Below are 16177 nucleotides of genomic sequence, written 5' to 3' on the forward strand. Positions count from 1 at the left end.
ATTTTCATATAAAAATATTCTTTCTATAAGAATATAGTTATTTTCTAGTTATATCTTTAATTACTTGACTTACTGTAATTTAATTTTTCCAAAAATTTTGAAATTAAGATCCTGATTTCATCCTGTTCCTTGATTTGTGCTAAAATCTTAGAAATGTTTTTCTTTCGAAGGATTTAAAATAAAAAATAAAATTTAAGTATCATAAAATATTTTTTAGAGAAACGATTATAATAAACGCGAGTTAGAGGAATCCATTCTTTTATTTTCCGATGGTCAAGGTTCACGTTTAAGATTAATCGTAAAATACGAGAATTTTCCCTTCCCTTTCTTTTTATATAACAGAAGAATTTTTCCCTTGCTCAAAAGAGAAAGAAATTTTTCTCTTTCTTCAAACAGTCACAAACTCATATCCTCCCTTTCGTAGTTTATTGAATTATTCGTTTGAAAATGGAATACACGAACGTTCCCTCTTTTGATCATCGCAACAAGCGAATCTCGTGTATTCCGTGTATTATGGAACGAAAGTAAGGAAAAAGTGGATATTTTGTATCGGTGTTAATCGACCGATTAAATTATAGAAAGACAGCCAAGTTGGCCAAGTTTCAAGCGGAAAACCTTCCTCGGATTGTAATCAAGTTCGTTTAATTCCTCTTCTGATCGACTTGCGAACAGTACCTTATGAAATCAATCCGTCTACTTTTATATCTTTTCTTTTTGTCCTTTTCTTCTTTTTTTTTTTTTATCGTTTTTTAAATACAATCGATGCATATTAAAAAATTTGGACGACACGAGACGAGTTCTCGGTGACTTTTGCCATAAATTTGTTTATTTTCAAGGTAAGAATTTATGTAATTCAACGAAATTCACGATGAAGAATTCCTTTAACTTTTTACGTAATGGATACGTAATGGAAAATTGAAATATTTTAAAAAAAATTTTATATATAATCATAAAATTTTAGGGGTTGAAGCAAATTTCTCGTGCTTTTTCCAATTTAAATAATTTTTATAAATCCTAAATAAATTTTAGAATTGCCTCCAGCGCAATTATATTGTTAATTCAAATTCACTGCCTGTAATAAAATCGTTTCTATCCGTCTGATCGATCACCGACTTCTTTCACTTCTTACGTGAAACACGTAAACGTTTCACGATACGTAAAAGAAAGTAATTGTGAAATCTTTTGGAATTGGCAAAAATCTGTGAATTTTTCCAATACACATTCCTTGTATATTCAAGAATTAGAAAATACGATTCATCCTCCGAGATATTATTCCTCGAGCAAGTAAATTTGTAAATGTTTATCCAACCATCTCTATTCGAATAGAATTGTAATTCACCGATATAATTTTATATATTACGTATAATTGACAGAATGGATCGATTTAACGAACAATGCACATGTTATTTACACAAGTTCAAAGTTCTAATTTGTGAATGAGTGAATGATTATAATCTCCTGAATATTCTTATGATATTTTGATTGGACTTTTCGTTAATATTTTCATTAATCAAGGAATTTCTAGATTTTATTTAAAGGAATAAAAAAAGAATCTTGAAAACGAATTTAAAATTCTGAATAAATATTGTTTGATAATTTGTACGAATTTCTAAGAGATAATTAAACTTTAAAATCTAAATTCTTTAAAATAAATCACACAATTTAAAATTAATTTCTTTAAAAGAAATATGTTAATTAAACTTAAATTTAGCATTCTTAATAAATATTCTAATGTATAAAATATAGAATTTTAAATAAAAAAAAATACTTTTAATTTGAATGTAAACAAATTTTTAATACTTCAATATTTGGATTTTCACAGTTTGAAAAATATTTCGAATATTCCTATTTCGATTATGTTCTCATTCGAATACGTATTTACTTTACTTGAAATTATAATAATAACGTGATAAAATTTTTACTTTGAAGAAATATTTTTTCTCAACGAGATCCTATAAATTTTTAAATTTAACAAAGTGACAAAATAAAAATCACTTTACTTTGAAACATTTCCAAGGTTTAATGATGGAGTTAAAAAAAAAAGAGTTCAAAATTTCTTAACAATTCAACAGGAATTCTCAAGAATCAATCGTCAGTGATCGTCGATTACCAGACTAAGTTTTCAAATTTTATTTCTCCTCGCGAATTTACATACCATTCGAACAAATTTTGATCATCGCCCTGTTTCAACCTGTCCCTTCGTTTATAATCTTCTTCACCCCCCTCCCCTCTCCAACATCAACCATAAAATCTTTCTGAATCGATCGGATAATCCATTCGATCGTTCGTTGGAATAAAAGTCAGAACAATAATTCGATGATGTGTAAAATTCAATCGTTTTATTTAATTGACAAAGTGTTCATAATGGGCGGCGACGCGGCACGCGTCGGCCACGCTATTAAATACGTGTACTGCGATAACAAATATGTACAGTTGGCGGAATCGAGATGGTGAAATCGCAAATAAAAACATTATACACGATGATGATATTCAGTGATCGTATCGCAGGGCTCGTGTCACGGATATCTTACTTAAAAAAGGACATTAACATTTCAAAATTCATTCATTCGATAATTCAATTAATAATTAATGAAATCGTGAAATCGTGATTAGATAATTCGAGTGTTCGAATTAAATTAACTCGAATCCTTTTAAATAAAATATTTTTAATAGGATAAATATAATATTTGTCAATAAAATTGTTTATTCGAAATTTAAATTAGCTTGAATTAAAAAGGTAATATCTTCTTTATATATTTTATACTTTTTAACATACTCTAATTATAAACTGTTACAACCACTTACGATCCAATTATTAATTAAATTGTATTAATTGTATTGTATCAATAAAAAAAAAAAAAAAGAAACAAAATTCGATGTCACACAGCCCTGAGATTCCAACTTTTAATCTTCCCTTATATAATTTCGAAATTGCTTTCGAAGAGATTTAACCGATTTCTTACGATCTCGCCATATCGGTGTCACAAACCATGCACACGTAAAGTACGTAACAAACTAGTGATACACCTCGAGAATGATTAGGGGAGATAACATTACTTCGATATCCTCTGCATCCGCCATGGAGGATATCCCTCCTTCTTCCTTATCTTCCTCTATTTTTGTCCCTTTCTTTTCGTTTTTTTTTTCTTTTCCGTCCATTTATCATTCCTGATTTGTGATTCTTTTTTATTAATCGTTATTTACAAACCACCAGAAATATCCGTGGATATTGGCAACTAGGAGAGAACTTATGTCCTAAAACGATCACACACGCACTCGTCATTGTACGAGCAGCCATTGTACGCCGACCAAGCATGCAAGCCAGTTAGACAAGCGAACATACAGACACGAGGGGGGAGGGGGGCTCGTCTTGGAAACTGCACGTGTCCACTTGTTTGTATCATCGTGATTTGAAGGAACGTTGACGATGATTTTATAAAATTTGAACATTGAGAAGATTGTTAGGCAAAGATTTTAAAAAGATTGCAATTAAAAAGTATTTGAAAAAGATGTTTGAATATTAGAATTTAGAAATTAGGTAAGAAAACTTTTATAACAATGGATGTATATGAAAATTGGGTTTGGATTTTGAGATAAAAATTAGAAATTGTAAATTAAGAAAAATCTAAAGGATAACTAAATGGTGAATGGTACATTATGCAAAGTTTTGTACATTTAGAAGAGGATTGTGTTTCATGAGCAAATAATAGAAATTAAGAAAAAGCAATGAAAAGATAAAAAGTAAAATTAGAAGAAGCTTGAAAAAGTAGAGAACATATTGAGAGAATTTTATCATCTCTTCAATGAAGTATTTTTTTATAGCAAATAGTTTTAAAACTAGGTTAAAATTAAAATTTAGAGAAAATCTTATTTTTGTACTTAAAATAAAGGCAAAAAATATTTAAAATATTGGAATAATAAGGGAAGACGTTAAATATTAGACGCTATACACAAGGAAAACTAATTTACGTATAAATTAAACATTTTCAGAATAGGAAATCGATTAACGAAGATTAATTAAAGTACTAAATGAAAAGTAAATAATAAAAACTCTATTGGAACTACGCTACAATTGCTGTTCATTCAACTGAAATTAATATACGAGTATATATGCTGGATGACATTCTTGAAATTATTGCACAGCGAGCTTCTAAAACGACCAACATCAAAAAATATTGGATCGACTGTACATTTGTGTATTACGTTTGTTATAAAAAGTCTTATGAATTCTAACATCAGAAATTGTATCAACTTTCTGACAATTCTTTTCGTTTCTTGATACTTGAGCAAACGAACGAATTAATCTGTTCGAGCTATCTACAAAATTGTTTCGATTCGACATTTCGGTGAAAAAGATTCGTTTCGTCGATAATTCCAAATGGCGGACGTCGATCATTGGCCGCTCAGTGTCGACAACTTCTCTTGAAAGAAAGAGAGAGAGAGAAAGAAAAAAAAGAAACGTGCAGTTTCGAGACTCGACGTCTTACGTGATCGAACAAGTTGTTGTGGACAGACATAACTGTATACTACTTTCGACAAAACCTCCGGACGTCTTTTTAAATATATCAATGAGATACAAACTTTCTAGGTCCCTGTATGTATACAACCTTAATCAATTTTAGGATTTGACTTCGGATGATTTAAAAACCGTGAGCCATTCGCTTACCAAGTGACGATACCGATTCTTTTAAGTACATACAGTATATTACAGCATTCACGTGTATATATAAGTACAAGATATACAAAAGTGTTCCTCCTATATATTTTTTTACCTTAACTTACATTTGGCAACGGGATTATTGGTCTTCCGTGTTTATTCTAATTCATAAACATTCTTGGTGATCGATTTACTTCCTTCAGGGAAAAAAAACGAATAGAAGAAGAAGAAGAAGGAATTAAAAATAAAAACACGACGAATATCACAGGCGATAAAAATCAAGCTACGAGCTCTAACGAACAAGCCGACCAACGGTAAAAAATTGCAAAACACCTTTCTTTACCTTCCCGCATTACACAATTCCTGTATACATCGAAACGACACAGTGTTTCTTTTCACCTGGTAGGCACACGGCTCACTGTACATATAAAATGCGGATACAGCAGTGAAGTGCTATCGAACGACGAACACAACGAACAAGATCCAGGTGGGGGAGGGAGGGGAAGAGAGAAGAGGACACACACGCGACCGAGTACGACGGTTGTGTTTTAAGGAGGGAGGGAAGAAGCGACGGACGAGCTTTCGAACGAGTATACTATTTCCATCCCCTTAAAGGGACACGAATTCGTGAGGCGGTTGAATGATTCGCGGCGGCGGGGGCGGCGATAATCTCAGGTCCACGTCCGTGAGGGAGAAGGCGGAGCTGCCGTTGGCGGTGACGCGGGGCCCCATATTGTCGTAAGGCGAGCACAGGTCGCTGGAGCGCAGCGCTCGTCGCGGCAGCGTGGCGAAGCTGGAAACGCTGCTCGCCGGGGGAAGGGCCGTTTTGCCCGCCGCGCCGCCGGTGGCGTGGACTGGAATGTCCAACAGGTCGGGGTAGCAGCGATCAGAGGCATCTTGCGGCACGGCCACCGAGATGAATATGTTCCCGAATATACCGGGCGGGAGAACGCCGCTGGTGAACTCTGGCGGAGGCGGAGGGAACACGCACGGCACGGTTCTCATCGCGGGGCCGCCGCTCATCTCAGGACGAAGTCTCTCCACGGTGACTGTGGCCGCGCTCATGGGATCGCAAATGGACCCTCTCTCGGCCAGTTCCAGGTCACCCGTGCTGCACCCTTCCACTATACTCCCGTGCCCGCTTCCCCTATCGTTGCTGTTCCCGGGTGTGGTGGTGGTCGTGACGGACAGGTCGAGAAGCTTCTTCTCCTGGTCGCCGAAACTGGTGCTGCTCTGCAGCTTCACCTTCTCGCGAGCGGTCTGCCGCCTGGTACCGCCGCACACGCACAGCGCTAGGAGAACCGCGGAAATGGAAGCGCACAACGCGGCCGCGCCACCGCCTGCCAGGCTCACCCAGAGCAACCAGTTGTCGCTCTGGGAGAGGGTGGGCGCCGTGTACACGCGCGGGATCGCCACGCTCACCGTATCCCTGGCCAGGCCGGCGATGTTTTTCGCGAAACAAGAGTACTCCCCGGCATCTCCGTCACTCGCGTTGTACACGGTCAGGTTGTTCCACCTGTCGACGAGTCTACCAGGGGATGATCGTTCGTTGTACGACGAGATGGTGTCGACATCCGACGTCGCGTAAGCTACATAAGTTCCCGTGTAAATTTGCTCGGTCAATTTGGTCGCGTTCACGGGGCCTCCGTTCAATTGCCACCAAACCTCGGGCTCTGGATCACCGGTCGCCAAACAGGCGAGGCTCAAGTTTCCGTTCGTCTCCTCTTGAATGCTGCTCGCGAGAACGAACACCTCGGGCTCGCAGGCGAACTCGACGGGTTTCACGTCCTCCCACTTGCGCCCCTCCAGCCTCATCGGCGAGGAACACGCTTGAGGCACGGAATACAATTTGCTGGGTCCGTTGGGGATCAGCCAAGTGCGAAAGTCTCTCAATCTGCAGTCGCAACTCCACCGATTCCCGTCCAACGTTAGCGTTTTCAAACGTGGCAGATTCGAGATCACCGACACGTCCAGATACTCGAGAACGTTCTTGTCCAACCTCAACGACTCTAAACCCGTCAGATAGACGAACGCCTCCCCGTGGATCTCGGACAGGGAACACCTCTGCAGTTCCAAATTTCTCAAGTGTTGGAGCAGCGGGAACTGATGGCTTCTCAACCGCGTCAATGGATTCCCGCTCAGGATCAAGATCCTCAGCCTCTCGTTGCCGAGAAACGTGTCCGGCTCGAGCATCTCCACGTGATTGTCGGACAAATCGATCTCTACCAGTATCCTCATGTCCCTGAACGAGTCGGCGTGGATCTTGTGAATGCCGGCGTTTCTCAGGAACACTCTCTGCAGATTCAACAGGCCGGAACGCTTGAAGATTTCCGACTGTAACGCGGGAATCTTGTTCCCGGACAGGTCGAGGACCTGCATGTCCGGATCAAGCGAGGCCGGGAGCGAGGTTAGGCCGGCGTCAGGGCATAAGGCGGACTTCTTGCCGGACGTCCACTTGCAACGGCACACGGCTGGACAATCGGTCCAGTCTGGGAACGCAGCCGCTTTCGAGAGCAAGGCAAGGGTGCCGAGTAGAAAAAAGAGGGCCAGCAGGATGCGCCCTCGCAGGGGGTGGTGCCTTGTCCCTATCATGCCACTATCCGTTTCTCTTTCCGCTGCTGCTAGTCGTCCCTCTCGATCCTTCCTCCCTCCTCCGGTCGATTAGAAACCTGAAACAGTAGGAAATAACATCGTAACGTCCGTTCGAGTAACGCGTGTTTCGTAATCGATCGATATTTATTACTCTGAAATACTAAATCAATATCAAAACTTACGAATTTCGTTATCTTTCAACGATTCGAAGTTTTTCTTTGGTTATATCGGGTGACCTATTCTTAATTGTTATCCAATACTCGAAATTTCTCAATCGGCGACTCGATTTCTACGAGTACATTTTTGTATGATGATATCGTCGTGATATTTGAGCGATAGAATAATTTATTGAGTTGGCAACTAAGTAATTGCGGATTTTTTTTTTTTTCTTTAAATCAAAGACAATTTTTTCATGGAACTAAATAACTTTATTCTGTAATGTGTTATCCATTTTCATCAATGGGCAAGCATCATAATCCCACGTTCATAAAACTTTTGGTTTTTATTAGCAAAAAACTGAATCAGGTACGATTTGATATCATCATCATTATCGAAATTTTTACCGTTCAAGGAGTTTTGTAAAGATCGAAACAAAAAGTAATCGGATGGTGCAAGGTCAGGACTATATGGTGCATGTGGCAAAACATCCCAACCAAGCTCCAATAATTTTTGCCGAGTGACCAAAGATGCGTGTGGCCTTGCATTATCATGATGGAATACAACACCTTTTCGATTTGTCAATTTGGGCCGCTTTTCTTCAACCGCATCGTTTAATTTCGTTAGTTGTTCAATGTAGACAACAGAATTGATCGTTCGGTTGAGTGGTAAGAGTTCAAAATAGACAATTCCTTTGTAATCCCACTAAACTGATAACAAAACCTTCTTTCGATGAATACCAGCTTTCGATGTTGTTCGAGCTGGTTCACGTGGCCTGCTCCACCATCTTTTCCGCTTGATATTGTTGTAAACAACCCATTTTTCATCGCCAATTATCAGTCGTTTTAAAAAATGGATCATTTTCATTACGTTTCTTTAGCAAATCGCAGCTGTTAATGCGTTGCGTTAAATTTTCTTTCAGTTCGTCGAGGAACCCATCGAGTTCTTGAACATAGCCAATTGTTTTAAGCGGTTTTCAATGCATGCGATACATGAAGCTTCTCTGCAATCTCACGAGTTGTACTGTGACGATCCGAATCGATTATTGCTTTGATTAGGTCGTCATCAACTTCAACTAGACGACCAGAGCGTTTTTCGTCTTTGAGTGAAAAATCACCAGAACGAAATTTGTCAAACCAATTTTGACACTGCCGTTCTTTCAAGGCTTCGTCGCCATAAACAGCGCATAACTTTTTGTGAGCTTGCGATGCGTTTTTCCTTTTGCGAAAATAAAAAAGCAAAATACGACGATAATGTTCCTTTTAATTTTCCATTTTTCAACGAACGAAAACTACGCAACCGATCAAAAAACTTTTTTTACTGATTGACAGCTGAATTGCCAATTATCAAATAACAAAATGTGTTTTACATTTGGACCATGCCAGCAAACCTAAAAATTCAACTGAAGCCATCTATGAGTGAAATCCGCAATTACTTAGTTGCCAACCCAATAATAATAAATATTATTCTTTACGAAAGACAATTATCGTATCGAATTATCGTATAATTCGCTATATTTTTGAACGAACGAAACTTGGATGTCGTAAAGCATACGACGGTTGATAAGTTTTTTATATTCGAGGGAGAGAAATAGTCGATCGAAGAGGGAGGAAGAGAATGGCAGCTCGTCAAAATTTATCGCTATTAATTCTTTACTTCTCTTCTCGTTTCATATCCTCATGTCGTTAGCGAGGAACAACAAGTATTCTTAGAAACAGGCGTTCTAAGAGAAAGTTTCCACAATTTCCATTGAATTTTGTTTTTAAATATATGAAATGAGTCGTTCCAGGACATCGTAACGTCCGTTCGAGTAATGCGTGTTTCATAATCGATCGATATTTATTGCTCTGAAATACTAAATCAATATCAAAACTTACGAATTTCGTTATCTTTCAACGATTCGAACTTTTCCTTTGGTTATATACCGGGTGACCTATTTTTAATTGCTACCCAATACTTATTAATACGAAATTTCTCAATTGGCGACCGATTTCTACATTCTTGTATGATGATATCGTCGCGATATTTGAGCGATAGAATAATTTATCATTTTCTCTCCTCCACTTCGACGTATGTTCGCGTGATTTTCCAAAGGTCGCCGTATAAGCGGCAGTCTTCGAATATATTACAGATTCTATCGAAGTCGTCGAAGAAGTGGATACATGGGGGTTAAAGGTCTAGGGGAGCGTCAGAATATTAACGAGCAAGTTCGACGGTTGGAAATATGTGTATGTATATGTGCGGGCGAAGCTTCCCTCAAAATACATAATTCCCCGTATCGTATTCCTAACAAGAGCAAAATCATAAACTTTTCTGTTATCTACGCGTCACTGTCATCCTTAAACTAATTAGGAAAGATCGAGGGAAAAACTTGATTGGCAATATATTAAGATGAATATTATTATTTAAATGATTTTACATTATCATACAACGATATAATAATTTAAACTGAGAGATTGTAAATTACGAAGTTTTAATTGCATAAATATTATATACTTAAAAAATCGAAATTAATTGTTACGTTAAATATTTGCAAGCTTTTTATTTACTTTTTTTTTTAAACAAAGTAAATATTATTATCGATTTGAACTTGATAAAACTTTGCTCGTATCGCTGATGATTTTAGAAATTGCTAATAAATCGGTAATATTCAAATGATTCGGAAGTCGTAAATTATACGGCAAGCGGGTAAACAAACGAGAATTTCGAGAACTTCCTCTTTAACCAACCGCATAGTCAATCTTTCGGCAAGTAAGTTCACTTTTGCCGAAAACACCAAGTTCTCGCATAAATTGAAATAGGTCAACCCTTGGAGCGTGTATGTGAAAGATACGAAAACAAGGCTTGGGATCTTGGTTCCTGTTACAGTATGTTCGTATTATTCTGCATTATTCCCCCAGAAACATTTTCTCAGCCGCGCTTAAAAAACAACTTCGAACCTGTTGACTCTAACAGACCGAACGGAACTTTTCAGGAAACCGGGGAGGAAAGAAGAGAAAGGAAGAAAAAGAGAAGAGAGAGAAACGCCTCGATATTTCTATTCATCCCCATCGTTCCCCTGTTTTTCTCGTTCACGTGAGGATAAGGAGGCTAATTAACGAATACAATTCGTCTCTTTTCCCCGTGTAAATTGGGGGGGGGGGAAGAAAAGATAAAAGGAAGGAAACATCGTTGAAAAGAAAAGAAGAAAGAGAGAAAAAAAGGAAGAATCTATCGATTATGGAAGGGAAGAAAAAGAGCGAGATGATCGAACGCCACGTGATACGCGATTTGAAAAGCGCGCGTAAACAGGGTGACCCGAACGAAAGAAACTAGAATAATTTTACTAGCGCGTTCGATCCTATCTTTTCTTTTTTTAAAGAAGATTCCACGGATCCTTGTATTTTATACGTTTCTACTTTCTCAAATATTTGTATATTGCGTTTGAAAAATTGCATGTCTCTTATTTATATTCGTATAGATATATTAAAAGAATACACGCGATACGGATGAGTCAAACATTTTATGTAACGTGCAACCGTTTACATCCTTCGGTACACATCTGTAAAATATTCGGAAAAACCTCGATTTGCATACGAATCTTTCATCTTATATATATACTCGACGTGTACATAAAATTTAGAATTTTAAAATGAGAGCATACTCGAATAAAACGATATTATTTATTCTTAAAGTTAGATTCGTAGATTCTTCCTTCTTCGTTTTTCCGCATTTGTGAAAAATGGTGAATACAATATCACTGGTAACACGAGTATATATAAAATTACGCGTAACAATTTCCGGATTAACACGCACTGTAATTTACGCTCGTTAAAAGTAAACGGCGAGTTTCTTAATGCTTTATTCCACTATTATTATTTGAACAATACTCACATTGTCCCTATGAAAATAATTAAATTTTTCAGAATATGAAAATTGAAATTACTTCGAAATTATTTTAAATTGTTTCGAAAGAATGATCAAACCTTGATCTTCCACTTTTTTAATATATTCGTGAGAATAAATCATCGATCGAGGGGATCAATTTGGCCGAATTGACGAGAAAGGTTCCATAAATTCTGTCTCTAAAAAAAAAAAAAAAAAATAAAAGAAACGAGATAAATGTTCAACGAAAATAGCAATATAAAATAACAAACCAAAAAACGTGTAAAACAATATTGTAATAATATTTTAAAAACTTATATTTCACACACGTGGTGCATCGAAAACGTTATCGTATTTCCATCACGAAAACTTTCGATTCTTTTCCGAAACGAATCCTTCTAAAACAAATTTAAGAAAAAAACTCCACTCCATAGATCAACACAAGTTGCTTAATTTTCGAGATTGGTCGAAAGCGAGATAATCAACGGAAGAGGAGCCATACACCGTGAAATGGCGCAGCTAATAAATACTTGATCGTTTACATCGGTAACACAACCGGATGTAATTTATTTACACGATTATGAATATTAATGCGGTCGCGATTGAAATGGAAATTTCCCCCTCGTAAGTGTTCACTTACGGGGAGAGGAGGTTATTTTAAACGTTTCGACGCCACCTCCTCCTCATCCCCTCTAAGTCGTCGAGCGTGAAAACGAATCGAATTAAAAAACTGTGCAACGATATCGATGAATCAAACCTCGCCTTTCATGCAACCGATTCTTTCATTACTCGTTGCACACGTGTCGTGTCGGATGGAATGGACTCGAGCATAAAATCGAAACGCATCGCGTCGCATCGAATTTGTCCTTCCAACGAATCCCAACTTCCCGTTACGTGGTAATGCAGCAGAGATATTGTTCTCGAAACAAACCGCGGAAGGAGGAGGAGATCCTACTGCGTAGGACACTCGTCAAGAATAATATTTCTGAAGTTAGTTAGGGATGTCGATACCAGAGGGGGATGTTCTTAACGAATGAATTGATATGGGGGTGGCAAGGACGGGGAAAGAGCTTTTAATCGAGATTGTTTCGAGCGTACACATTCGATCTTACGATGTATCTTCGTTAATAATCTAAATGGTTTCTCTCATTCGTCGGATGAGGGTAATATGTTTGTGTATTTTCTGCTCGATAAAAAATGGAAAATTTGTTAGATATTTTTAGAAATAGGAAACGTTTCCAGTTTGTCAAATCGATATAAAAGAGATCGTTTAAAAATTAAACGATTATATTTAAATATCTCGCGATAATATTATTATTGTGTTTTAAAATTCAGTATTATTCAAAGAAAGTCTATCCTTCGTTTCTTTAATTTATCCTTTTTTGCTAATAGCATTCATGCAATAATTTCCCATGCTTTCTCGAGTTACAACTCCCCATTTAAAACAAACTGGGCAAATGGCTTCAATTCTCATAAAAACGAGTCACTTCCTTTCGTTTAAATTATCGTATATATTTAGAACACACGCCACGTTGCAATATAAATCTATCTATTGAAATTTTCACGCCAATAACCCTTAAAAAAGAAAAAAAAAGAAAAAGAAAAAAATTCATAAATACTTTACGAGATATTCCGTTTTAGAATATATTCTTCTACATAACTTATGCATAAAGTTAAAAGAGAGAGAGAGAGAGAGAGCATTCGAAAAATAAAGGAATGATAAAAATAAAATAAAGAGAGGAAACGTATGCAGACAGGAAACTTGGATGTATCGTGATATTCGATCCAAGGGAAAGCGGAAGCCTCTCCACTCTCTTTCTCTAACGATGCTCGGCTTATTCTTACTTGAGCGTCTCCTTTGGCCGCCACTAAGCATGCCGTCTGCGAATCTGAATGGGGCCGTCATGCCTGCGTGGACGCTTCCATTGTTTCTCAGGGGCTTTCATTTCGCCGACGGGTCCTCCTTCGGCCATCACAAAGCCATTGTTGCCCGGGACTTCTTAGATTTCATTCTGATTAAGCAGCGCCGACCGTCCCACGCTGGCCCACTTTTCCAATTACAACTCTGCCTGTACAACGCGCGCACCGATTAATCTGCGACGAAAACAAATCGTCCTGCAACGATTATGCGCATCCTCTTATCGTCTCTACACGTCTCCTTCCCCCTCTGCAAAGCAATGTTTCAGTTTTGGAAAACGATAATAATGAAAAAAAGCAAAAAAGAAGCGTGTCAATGAACATTTTGTCATCCCATCTCTGATCGAGATAAAAATTACGCGGTTTTTTCTCTCTCTATAGAAAGAGAAATTGTGATTTTTATAATTATGCGGAATTTCGAAGGTTTGGGAGAAAAGGAGAAATTCGACGAGCCCGGCTTCGAGGCAACGCACACTAAGAGACATATTAATTGCTGACGTGCGCTAATGGCATGCACGCGTAATGCGCCGCAAAATTTATATCGATCATAAATTAGTCGGAAAGTCGCCCAGGAGCCGGCCAATAACTCTCGAATATCGATGGAAATTTCGAATCGAAAATACGATCGGCGACAAAATGTTGAGCGACGATTAACCATCAACGATGACGAATGCACGATCGAATTCATATAAATAATTTACAATCTTACTTTGAAAAACGGGATAGTATTGAAAAAAAAAAAGAAAGAAAGAAACTTATGAAACGAGAAATATCGTACTGGTCGTTGAAAGAGGTACTGGTGGTTAGGTTGATACAGGTTCGTTAGGAAGCAGTGGGTGGCCAGAGGCTGTTCGACGCTCGATTCGACGCTCGATTACTCGAATCGACTGTGCCACGGGTCCTCACGGTGTCGTGTACGTGTCACTCGACTCCCCCGAGCGAGCTTTCGAGTGCATCGACCGCGGCAAATTCGCTTATACCACGTACTTGCACGAGAATCTGCGGACGCGACGAAAAATCCGTACGTTGCTCGCGACCTGGCCTGACCAATCGTGGCGCCGTTCACTGGCTCGTTGAAAAATTAAACGCGAGAGAGCACACTGTACACCGTTGTATCCCTACTTCACTATCCGTCTTCCTTCCCACTTTCCGTATCTCTTTACTTTTCCTCTTTACCGTTTCCCCCTCCCCTCCTTCTTTATTCTTCCAGGAGATCTCGTCCTTTTGTTTATACATCCACCAAGGAACAATCGTTTCGAACAGGTTTCATTCACTGAATCACGGATGAAAATCGAGGAGAAACATAGGCGGAAAAAACGCACTGTTGTAATACTGGGATCACATTTGACGGGTTCTCGATCGAACGAGTGGAAACGAAGCCCGCAGAAAAGCGAGAAACGGAGCGACACGGGAGCTGCACTTGTCAGCTTCCTCTCCACGCGTAGTCTCGAGGCGCGTGAACGTGTATTCGCCCGTTCTCACGGGAGGACACCCCCCACCTGGTACGCGGGGTCGTCGACTGGCATCGACGAGCTCTTTTCTATTATCCTCTCGGCCGATCAATCAATCCGGTCGTGTAAGACCTTTCGCGGATAAGAACGAGCCACCATCTCAACAGTAGTCCACTATCGTTATTCCCTCTTGGCTAGCCTCGAATCTCGAAATGGATGATGGGAGAGGAGAGCTAGCGACCACGCCGCTCCATTCAGGATCTTCATCCCCCAAGTTCTCGCTACGGCACACGAGAGACGAGGTGGCAAGTACGGATCCCACATATACACACATACACGTACACAGGGGCACACGCACACGAAGAACAAGACGCACGAATACGCGATTTTCACCACGAAAAAGATTCGGTTGGGAGGACGCCTATTTTCCTTTACATACGCGTTCCAGGATTGCGAAATACCCGCGATTCGATGCCACGCACAACCTGCCACACGAAACCTGCAGATTTGCCGCAGAGGCAAGAGACACGGTGCCTCCGTATCCCCGGTATCTGTTCCTCTTGCTTCCCCTTCCCTTTCATGCCCCTCTATGATCAGAACCCCCTCCTTTTCCTCGCCCATCATGGTGGACGGTCGTTTCACCGCCCTCTTGCTTCCTCGTTACCCGTAGCTGTCCTCTTTTGTCCTCCCCTTGCGCCGCATAACCATCCGTGGGCAGCACTGTCGAATTCCAGTTCCGTGAAAATTTCTCCTTTTCCTCACGCTAGCGCCCTCTTCGGGCCTCTACGATTTCTCAATCCCCCCCTCCTCTCTTTTTTCGGTTTAGACGAACGCTCGTCGCAATTTCTTGCAAGCATCGATTAAACGATTCGATCAGCGTCGCGATTTTCGTCGATCGTGCATTGCAAGGGAAACGCGGCGACGAATATCGATCCGTGGATAAATTTTGTTTCACGTTTTTGAAAGAAACATAACCTAAAAGGTGGAATACGCGGCGATATATTCAGTCACGATTTTGAGCGTACGAAGTAGGAGTATCTTATCATCGTTAGTTCCTCTTTTACGGTCGATTTCTAACTTATCGACACGACGATAGCCCAAGTATCAACTCAAGTAGTACGTAATGGAGCCGTGGTGGTGCTGCGAGCGAGACTCGGAGGGAAATCCCCGAAGTCGACGAAACGCGTGAAATAAAGGGATATGGAATAGATCGATGGGATTACTTACATGGACGAATGTGTACACGGAAGATAGGGTTTCGATGTCGCCATTTCCGTCTACGTTTTTCAGCATTTTATTACAAGAATATAGTATAAACTTTCGTTCGATATGTGTGTGTATATGTATAGTATGTATGCATGTATGTCGTATGTATTCATGTATATGCAAGTGGTGGAAACGAGTGGGCGTGTACGCATGATCATTCATCACGCACAAATCTTTTAGTTTCTTCTTCTTCTTCTTCTTCTTTGTTTTTCTTATATCTTTTATACATAAAGAAATCTCGTGTCTCTCATTTCTCTATCCCCATTCCTATAGT

At 39.3% G+C, this 16177-nt stretch overlaps 1 protein-coding gene across 3 annotated transcripts; it reads right to left on the reverse strand.

Annotated features, from left to right (window-relative positions):
- Positions 1-2312: 2312 nt before the first annotated feature.
- Positions 2313-15979, reverse strand: LOC413384 (leucine-rich repeat-containing protein 24). Of its 3 annotated transcripts, none has more exons than XM_006559801.3 (3): positions 13965-15846; positions 13115-13338; positions 2313-7326 (listed from the first exon to the last, which is right to left on the reverse strand). In XM_006559801.3, the coding sequence occupies exon 3, from the start codon at positions 7247-7249 to the stop codon at positions 5267-5269; it is 1983 nt and encodes a 660-aa protein (XP_006559864.1). In that variant the 5' UTR covers positions 7250-7326; positions 13115-13338; positions 13965-15846; the 3' UTR covers positions 2313-5266. The 3 variants fall into 3 exon arrangements, with proteins under 3 accessions (XP_006559864.1, XP_006559862.1, XP_016768657.1); XM_006559799.3 differs by having other exon boundaries at positions 13115-13436; XM_016913168.2 differs by lacking the exon at positions 13965-15846 and adding an exon at positions 15865-15979 and having other exon boundaries at positions 2318-7326; positions 13115-13436.
- Positions 15980-16177: the final 198 nt, after the last annotated feature.

The sequence above is a fragment of the Apis mellifera genome, linkage group LG7 (assembly GCF_003254395.2).
Source record: "Apis mellifera strain DH4 linkage group LG7, Amel_HAv3.1, whole genome shotgun sequence".
NCBI lineage: Eukaryota > Metazoa > Arthropoda > Insecta > Hymenoptera > Apidae > Apis > Apis mellifera.